This window comes from Poecilia latipinna, unplaced genomic scaffold (assembly GCF_001443285.1).
Source record: "Poecilia latipinna isolate Pla-1442-1.1 unplaced genomic scaffold, P_latipinna-1.0 Scaffold5525, whole genome shotgun sequence".
Classification (NCBI taxonomy): Eukaryota; Metazoa; Chordata; class Actinopteri; order Cyprinodontiformes; family Poeciliidae; genus Poecilia; species Poecilia latipinna.
In genome coordinates this window covers 1-10,187 of record NW_015118141.1, presented here as the reverse complement: position 1 = coordinate 10,187, position 10,187 = coordinate 1, and the positions used below count along the sequence as shown (strand labels likewise).

Genomic DNA, 10,187 nt, shown 5'->3' with positions numbered 1-10,187 from the left:
ACTGTTTGATGCTTTTATGACATTTTTCTGCTGTTTTTATGATGTTTGTTCAGCTATAAACCGATCATCATCCTGAGTCCTGGCTCCGACCCGGTTCAGGTTCTGAAGACATCAGAGTGAAATCTCAGGGTTTAGTCGATTTTCTCAGGAGTTTCTGGGTCCAGTCTGGTACCAGCAGGTCGGTAACGAAGCTCCGCCTCCCAGCAGGAAACCAGAGCGAAGTGGCTGGAGCACAAGCATGAAAACAGCCAGAAATATTAAAAATATCAATCAGGATGTTTATAATCCCTGTTCTTAAAGGGAGGATGATGAAATGAAACAAATTCCAGGTTTTGATTCATAACTGCAGACTGGTCTCTCTAGTGAAACTAAAACTTTTAATTATGAAATAATGAGAAAAAAGATGAAACTTTATTAAATATCTAAACTGATACGACTAAAATCTGGGAGAGACAGATTGTTTCAGGGCTGCAGAGCAGAACATTAATAATTAATCTGATGCTGAAACATTAGAAAAGTTTCAGGTGAAGATGAAGGTGAGTCTGTGAGGCGTTCAGGTGGAACAGCAGGAAACGTCCCAGAATGCATCACTGCTAATAAAGATTTCTGTAACTGTTGAACTTCCTCTGCTGGTCGGTTAAATTGGCTCCAAGCTGTGGCTGCGTTCAAGGCTGCATAAAATCCTCCTGAGGGCCACAGACGGCCCCCGTGCCTCAGTTTGGACACCACTTTAAAAACGCTGCTGATTTTTCTTTATTTTCTTCATAAATGTTATAAAGTTTAATAAATCTGGGATCATATTCCTGTTCAGTGTTTCCATCAGCTGCAGGTCTGATTATTATAGATAAATATAAACAACATTGATTTAAATCATGAAAAATAAAAACGTTTCCTCTCAGACGCCGGCCTCTGATTGGTCAGTTTGTCTGTCCCTGTGTCTCCTAAGCCCCGCCTCCTGTGACCTTTGACCTCCTGTCAGGCAGATCTTTGGTGAAGTTGAACATGAAGTCAAAATGATGTTACAACAATTTCTGGTGAGTTTAATAAAATATTAAATGAAAACTTTTAAAATCTTTTCTAACTTTTACAGCTTTTTTTCTGTTTGATTTTGTGTCTGAATTTTCTCTGGTTTGGATCCAAAATCATCTCCAGAACTTTATTCCTTCTCCTAGAATCAGATGGAAACATGAAGAACAAATCGACTTGTTTCTGTTTTCGTCTTCATAAAGGAGGAAATAATCAAAGTTCAAACAGAAACAGAATCAACAGCAAAACAGCTTCTTATAGCATCAATAAAACTGAATTATAAAGTCAGATGAATGCAATAAACAGAACCAGAAGGTCAGAGCAGAGTTCAGTCCGTCTGTCAGCAGGGAAAACCGACATGAATTTGTCTGAACTTATTATTTAAATGATGGATTATTGATTCAGCTCTCAGTTTAATTCAACGTCTGCATGTCCAGACAGCCGGTGAGTCTGTAGACCAGATCCTCCAGAGTTCAGTCTGCAGGTTTGATCATTTTTATTGTTGAAACTTTGGCTAATGAAAATCTGAAATCATCTAAAATTCTGATTTATGGAGTTCTGATCCACAACCAACCTCTGCATGTTGGGATGAGGAGAAAAATGTCACCTTACCTGAGAAATATTAACAATTAATGGGGATCCTTTCAAAATAAAAGCATAATTCAGGAGAGTTTCTTCTCCAGGATGTTTTTCAAACACATCTGAGACGCTGACAGGTTAAACATTTAAATAATTACTTAATAAAAGCTCATTTTATCAGTTCAGAACCTTTGATATTGTAAATTTAAATATTTCTGTTTGCTCAGTTTCTCCTCGTCGTTTCCTGAAGGATCATGATGGATGAAGCAGCTGGTGAGTTCAGACTGTCTCTCTATTTAAACAGATCTATGTACATTCTGTTTCTCATATATCTACTCTGATCAGGCATAACATTATGACCAGCTGCCTAAAATCTGTTAGTATTATCCATGTCACCTGTCAGCGGTCATAATGTTCTGCCTGATATCACAGCTTCTGTTAGTTTAAACAGACCTTAATACAAATGATTAAAACTTGTATTTCCTGAACTCAGTTTTACCTGCAGAGTTAAAGAAAATCAGATTTTCTGACCTGAATCTTCAGTTTTTACACTTTTTAAAATGTTTGTGATCCTAAATTCTCCAAAATGTTTTTAAATTATCTTCTTGCTTTATTTCAGTGATTATTCGATCATAACTTCTGTTTCCAAATGCATCAACATTTATTCCAGTTTGCTGCTGGTAAAAAACCTGCATCTGGAAAAAAATGAGATGTCAGCATGAAAACATGTCACTGCGCCCTCTAGTGTTAAAAAGGATCAACAGCAACAAAAACCGAGAATGGCTGCAAAGTCACAGAGATCGTCTCCACCCTGATTTTATAGAGTCCAGCTTTATTGGCTTTCTATGACGTCACATAAACTTCCCATAATGCATCTGAATGACCTAACAGAAAACTCTCTCTCTCTCTCTCTCTCTCTCTCTCTCTCTCTCTCAGTTTTTTATGAAGTGCCTCGTTTGGCCAGCAGAGGTCTCCCTCTGACCTGTAAGTCCTGATCTGACATGTTTCTGCAGCTGATGGTCCATCTGCAGGTCTGGAGGTTTGGTGTTTATCTGCGTTTCTGAAGCTTTTACTGAATGTGAAAACAGGAAGTGTTGCCCTGAATGCAGGTGTGTGTGTCTCAGGTGTGTGTGTGTCTCAGGTGTGTGTGTCTCAGGTGTGTGTGTCTCAGGTGTGTGTGTCTCAGGTGTGTGTGTGTCTCAGGTGTGTTAAAACTGGAGACTCACTGCTGCTGGACTCCTGAACCACAAAGCTGTTAGTTTCTGAATATAAATGAGTTAAAGTTGCTGCTACCCAGCAGTTCATCACCAACAGTGAATGTCTGACTTTAGTGTGAAACACTTTGGACTTGATAAAGTTCTGCACAAGTTCAGACTGTTAACTTTTCTCATCCTCAGTTTCTTGGTCTAAGCAGTTTATCAGTGAATCTTTATCAGTGAGAGGAAAATGACTGTATCGTCACAGCAAAGTACAGAAAATCCACAAATCCCCCAAAAGGAGTAAAACATTAAAACATTATTATAAACATAAACGAACATTTAGCTAAAACTGGGAGGAAGTCGCCTCTTCAGCCTCAGGTGGATCATAAGAATGATGCTAAGACACGTTGGGCAACATTTATGTCTTTAGGCTGTCAGCCTCTGTTGAAACCAATAGGCTTTAATCTATATTCATATTTCTATAATTTTCCTAATCTCACATGTGGCAGTGGCAGCCATTTTGGCTAGTTACCATTTACCATGGATATCCAGTTTCAGTGGAGCATCTGAACTGTTGATGTAAATAAACTGAACTGGTTTGTTGTTGGGCTCCTCTGGTTGTTGCTCCACTTACACTAGTTGGCCAGTAGGTGGCACTACATGCACACAGACTCCAATCAGAACCTGCGCAGATGCAAACAAAGCTTCTGAAAAGTTACCAACATGAATGAAGGACCAGAAACTGGACAATGTTTCTAAGTTTCCTGTCTTGTTCTTCAGTTTCCCCACTGAAGATCATTCTGATGGGGAACAGCTGGTCTTCAAGGAGCCAGGTTGGAAACTCCCTACTGGGACAATCCCAGTTCAACACCGAGGTGGAACCAGAAACCTGCCTGAGTTTCAGAGGACAGCTGATGGGGAAAGGCCTGGTCATCGTCAACACTCCCAATCTGCTGCTGCCCAACATCTCCCAGTTCCACCTGATGGAGCACATCGAACGCTGCATGAGACTTTCTGCTCCTGGACCTCATCTGTTCCTGCTGGTTCTGCAGCCTGAGAGCTTCACAGAGGACCACAGAGACAGGCTCTGCAGGATCCTGGAGCATATCAGTGACCAGTCCTTTGCTCACTCGCTGGTTCTGAAGACACCCAGAGAGACTCCCGGACAAAACCCTGCCAGTCTGGGGGCCCTAGAGGCCATGGTGAGGAACTGCAGAGGAGAGTTTATGTGGAGGAGGACCACCAGACTCTCTGACATCTGGCAGTTTTTGGAAAAACCTCTGACAGAGAACAGAGGACGACGAGTCAGCTCAGAGAAATTTGAGGAACAGACATCGATGGACCCCCAGGTTTCCAGTGAGTAAGGAATGAGTTTCCTTTGTTACATGAAACTTCATTCCTCCATTAAACCAGAATTGGCCATTATTGACTCACTGGTAAAAATAGGCACCATGTTTTGGTTTTTGTCTTTAATTAGACCAGAACCTAAACCTGAAACTAACTCCAGAGTTTAAAATTGGCAGAGTAATTTCAAATATGTTTAAAACAGCAGCAGTAGACCAAAGTGCTTCACAATTTACACCAAACATCATGACATGAAACAGAGATTAAAACAACAAAATGCAGATTTTAAACAGCAAACAGGAAATAAGCTGAGTAAAAGTATCATAACAGCAAGTCAAGTTCACTACAAGACAATAAAAATGTTTTTGAAAGATATTAATGTGAAGATGTCTGTCTACTGTTATGCTAGCAGGTTATGCTAGCAGGTTATGCTAGCAGGTTATACTAGCAGGTTAAACTAGCAGGTTATGCTAGCAGGTTAGGCTAGCAGGTTATGCTAGCAGGTTATACTAGCAGGTTAAACTAGCAGGTTATGCTAGCAGGTTATGCTAGCAGGTTAGGCTAGCTCCAATACTAAGTTCTGGTCCAGTAAAAGCATATTTGGTTGTTAATTGACGTTTTTTCAACAAGTTTATACTCTAGATCCATTCTCTCTATACCTTATTGATAAACTGATTGTTTCTATTTTGGTCTAAACTGTTTTTTGTTGGTTTGTTGTGTTTCAGGTTCTGCCTTCAGAATAGTTCTGTTTGGGAAAAGTGAAGAGATGAAGACTAAACTGGGGAACTTTCTCCTTGGTAAAGGCCGAGAGCATTTCTACAAGACGACTTCTCCTAAATGTGCAGCTGCTAACGGAGAGTGGAGAGGATATTCACTGACGGTGGTTAAAACTCCAAACTTCTTCCACATGTCTGAGAGAAAAATCAAAGCAGAAATGAAGGAGTGTGTGAGACTCTGTGATCCTGGACCAAACGTCCTTCTGCTGCTGGTCAAACCTTCATCATTCTCACAGAGGAAGAGTCAAAGCCTCACAGCCGTCCTCAGTTTGCTCGGACCGGACGCTCTGCAGCACTCGCTGGTGGTCAAGACCCACGAACAGATCGAATCTGGGCCAGTCAAGCAGCTCATCCGAGACTGTGATGAACGGCAGTACAACATGCATGAAGACGACCAGAGGGCATTAATGAGGAAGGTGAAGGCCACCGTGCACCTCAACAAGGGAGTCTACCTCACCTTCGCTGGAGAGAACATGGACCCAGAACCTGGACCTCACAGGAGAACCTTAAACCTGGTTCTGTGTGGGACCAGAGACGCTGAGAAGGCCTCACTAGCGAAGGCCGTTTTGGGCCAGACAGAGCTTCACTCGGTCTCCAACCCTTCAGACATCATCATGAACCAAGGAGAGGTGTGTGGCCGTTGGGTCTCCATTCTGGAGATGCCTTCACTGTACAGAAAAGCTCAGCAGGAAGTGATGGAGGAATCCTTCAGGTGTGTCTCCCTCTGTGACCCTGAGGGTGTCCACGCCTTCATCCTGGTCCTACCTGTGGGTCCCCTCACTGATGAAGACAAGGGAGAGTTACACACCATCCAGGACACATTCAGCTCCAGAGTCAATGACTTCACCATGATCCTGTTCGCTGTGGAGTCGGATCCTGCAGCTCCAGCTGTCACCGGCTTCATCAGGGAAAGCAGAGGCGTCCAGGATCTCTGCCGGAGCTGCGGAGGAAGATATGTGGTTCTGAACGTCAAGGACAGGCAGAAGATCCCAGAGCTGCTGCGTGTCATAGAGAAAAACATCATGTCTGAAGACGAGCAACACGGATACACAGCCAAAATACACGCCAACGCTCAAGCAGAAAAAATCTGGGAAAAAGATAAAAACATTGTTCATCTGGAGGAAGAAGTTCAGAACCTCAAGAGGAAAACCAACATCAGCAGTGAGTGAGATCCACTCATTAAAAACAAATACTGAGTTTTCCATCGATCAGAAAGATCTGATCTATGACACGTTTTAGAATTACTTCATTCCAACCTCATGTGGAAAAACTCATTAAACTCATTATACAAAGAAAACGTAGAAAAGGGTAAAAAACAAAGTCCAGTCCAGAACCTCCTTTAGCAGGTAGAACCTCCTCCATCTGCAGTCAGGCTCATTAGAATCTCACATTTCAGCAACAAGGCAGTTCAAAGTGCTTTAAGTGATAAATACAAAACACAATAAACAACAAAATCCTCCCATTACGTTACTTTGCATCGGCTCTCCTGGAAGATTTTGAAAAGGGAGAATCAGGAAGGAAATTCAAACTATTCAAGTCTGAATGAAGATGCACTATTCCCATGGCCTCCAGGGGGCAGCAGAGGCTGTAATGCTGCTCACCCCTGTGTACTCAGAGGGCAGTCGACCTCCTGGTGGAGGAGTTTAACTTTTATCTGTCGACCCACTGATGTGGCTAAACCAGATAAATCTAAAAGCAGAGTTAGCTGTGCTAACCGGCTTAAAGCATCAACATTAGTGCTGCTACAGCTAAGCTGCACAAACATGGTATTTAGCAGATGCTAATGCTAAAGTGTGTTAATTGCCCTAACAACCTGAGAAGGTCTATCTATCTGTTTCTTCTTCCCGTTAAATCAGTTTGGTTTTTGGAGGCCTAAACAAAAACTCACCAAACTCGGCGGACGATCAGAACTGGGTGAAAATTACGTGTTTTAATAGTTTCACAAAGTCAGAACAGGAATGGCTCAGCAGCACCCCCTGGCAGCTTTCATGATCTTGATCATGATCTTGTGACAGAAGGTGGATAACAAGTTGCTTTAAAGCACAAAGGTTTTCCATTAATGCCCAGACTCACCTTTGAAATAAAACCCAGGGTGCATTTGGTAAACGTACATCAGAAGTTCACATCCTTTCTACCAACCTGCCCTCCTATGTTCCACTGACTCCTGGGCTTCTACTAAAAACCTGATGGCTTCTTTTCCTTCCAGGAGCCGATGAGCCGCCGACCCCAGACACTCTGAGGATCGTCCTGATCGGGAAGACCGGCTGTGGGAAGAGCTCCTCCGGAAACACCATCCTGGGAAGAGAGGAGTTCAAAGCTCAAGCTCTCCAGAAGTCTGTCACCAAGTACTGCCAGAAAGCGCAGAGCGAAGTGGCCGGCCGCTCGGTCACGGTGGTCGACACGCCTGGACTGTTTGACACCAGCCTGTCCAACGAGGAGGTCAACGAGGAGATGACCAAGTGCATCAGCCTCCTGGCTCCGGGGCCACACGTCTTCCTGCTGGTGCTGCAGATCAGCAGGTTCACTGCAGAGGAGAAGGACACATTAAAACTGGTCAAGAGGGTCTTTGGAAAGACTTCTGAGAAGTTCACCATCATCCTGTTCACTAAGGGAGACTCATTAGAACATCATTCAATATCTGTAGAGGAATACATCGAGAACGGAGACGATCACATCAAGAACCTGATCGAAGACTGCGGAGGACGGTTCCACGTCTTCAACAACTACGACAAAGAAGGCAAAGCACAGCAGGTCTCTGGGCTGCTGGAAAAGATCGAGCAGATGGTGAAGAAGAACGGCGGCGGCTGCTTCACCAACGAGATGCTGAGGGAGGCCGAGGCGGCGATCCAGAAAGAGGTGGAGAAAATCCTGGAACAGAAGAACGAGGAGATGCAGAAAGAGCTGCAAAAGATTGAGAAACAACGGGACAAAGAAATGAAAGAGCTGCAAGAGACGATGGAGGAGCAAAAGGCAGCGCTGGCAAGTCAGAGAGAAGAAACATTAAAACAACTGGAACAAGCGAGGGTTAAAATGACCAACGAGACAGAGAGGATAAGGAAAGAGAAGGAAAAGAGGGATGAAGAGGACAGGAAGAAGAAGAGAGAGGAGGAGAAGGAAAATCAGGAGTCTGAAGCAAAACTGAAAGATTTGCAGGAAAAAATGGATTCTACAGCAGATCTGGAGAAGAAGAGTTTACTGGGACAACTCAAGGAAAGTACGAGGAAAGAGCAAGAGAACAGGAAGAAGGAGCTGAAGGAATACTGGGAACGTCGAAGGAGAGAGAATGAGAGCAGACGGAAAAAGGCTGAAATAAAACTCAAACAGCTGCAGATGTATTACGATCAGACCGAAAAGACGTCTGAACAACAGACTGAACAGGAGGACAAAAAGCTGGGAGATCTGGACGAAAAGTACGAGAAGAAAGCCGCCGACATCAGGAAGAAGTTCCAAGAGGAGGCGAGAGAGCAAGCAGAGGAGCACAACGACTTCAGGGAGAAATACACGGAAAACTTCGCTGGTCTGATGGAGGAACACCGGGAGGAAATCCAGAACCTGGAGCGGAAACACCGGATGGACATGCAGGAGAACGAGGAGAAACGGCAGAGAGAGTACAAACTGCTGGACAACCTGCTGGTCCACAAAGAGGAACGACTGAAAGAAGAGCTGGAGCACAAAGACAAGCAGCTGAGAGAAATGGAAGAGCTAAAGAACGCCCAGGAGAGAGAGCTGAAGGCGATGAAGGACAAGTACAAGAACCGATGCCTGATCGCCTGACAGCTTCTGGTCCAGGGACCGGACCCACTCCATCGACCGGCCTGAGGATTTACAGCAACAACAACGGCTGGAGGAAGACCTGACGATGAAGGAGCTTCTCTTCAACGAGCCGCTCAGACTCTTCACACTCTGAGGATGTTACAATATTCTTCCTCAGCACAACTCTGATTTACTTTGGTCTCTTAGCAACCAGCACAGCAGGGCCTGGCGCAATCTGGAGGTGTGCGCTCTCCTGGCAGTTTCCAGTAAACTCCTTCCTGATGGACTCCAAACCGATCTGGAGGTTTAAGTTTCTCTGTTTTTGGTCAAATATATTTTGATGTTTATCATGAAGAATAAACATCAGGCTGTAATCCGGTTCAAACTGAGCAGAACTTTTCCTAACATGGATCAGAATCAGAAGACGGAGAGAGCAGAGAACCAGGAAGAGTTTTCAGAACCAGTAGAACCAGAAACACTGTAAAAAATCCCACCAGCTACTGGTTAACCATGTCTGGTCTTCATTTAGTGACGTTACCAGATGAGGATCCAAAACGTTCACCGAAGTGAGTTCTGATAAATCTTCATGATATTAAATGAAAAAATGACACTTTATTATATTCACTCCTAAATGGAAACAGTTTTTCCAAAAGGTTACTTAGTAAAAGTAACTGAGTAAAGATAACTAGTTACTACCAGCTGTGGACGGTTTTACCAGAAACTGTTTCCACTAGAGATGGACGACAGCAGGATCGTTTCATCGCTTCTTCCTGAAGCTGCAGCAGGTTAAACATGTCTGCACGTTTCTGCAGAAACTTATTGATGCATTTTTCTGATTCTTCAGCCTGTAAATCAGTCGGGTCCAGATCTGAGCTGTGGATGTGCAGCTGACCAATCTGACCAGCTTCATCTGTTATTTAACAAACCAGCAGCTCTGATCAGCTGCACATGACTGAGTGAAATCAATATCTGAGGAGATTAATATCTGAAGAATGTGCAGAATGACCCACTAACAGAGGCTGATTATTGATTTTACATGTAATCACTATTTAATATTCAATAGTTAAACATGTTTTGTGCCAAATTAGACTTTCATCATGATATCACACCTCATGTTTGATGGGATAAATGTTCTGAAAAGGTTGATGTCCATCTGGATCTGACTGGCCTAGTTAAAGACTTGTTCCATGTTGTAATTAAAATAAAATCTGCATCAATTCAGCTCTGAAAACCCGGGTTCTATTGACCCAACAGAACCAGAAGACCTGATGGTGGAAACCATGAGACAGAGTCACTGCTGGACATGAAGGACATAATGGACGCTGGAGTTACTGTTGGACACACTGGGCTCTCTCTACCTGAACCAACAGTCTGTCTCTGGTTTCTGCAGCAAACTGCAGTTTTAGCTCTGAATTTGAATAACTGTAAGAATATTTAAACCTTTTTGGATTTAAAAATGTGATAAATTTTAATTTTATATAAACTGTTGCTGCAACCAGGAACATTTTCT

At 43.3% G+C, this 10,187-nt stretch overlaps 1 protein-coding gene across 1 annotated transcript; it reads left to right on the top strand.

Annotated features, from left to right (window-relative positions):
• The first annotated feature begins 3,208 nt into the window (after positions 1-3,208).
• LOC106943594 (GTPase IMAP family member 8-like) lies at positions 3,209-10,126 on the top strand. Its single transcript, XM_015026899.1, has 3 exons — positions 3,209-4,160; positions 4,874-6,085; positions 7,131-10,126. The coding sequence occupies exons 1-3, from the start codon at positions 3,554-3,556 to the stop codon at positions 8,696-8,698; spliced, it is 3,387 nt and encodes a 1,128-aa protein (XP_014882385.1). The 5' UTR covers positions 3,209-3,553; the 3' UTR covers positions 8,699-10,126.
• The last annotated feature ends 61 nt before the right edge of the window (positions 10,127-10,187 follow it).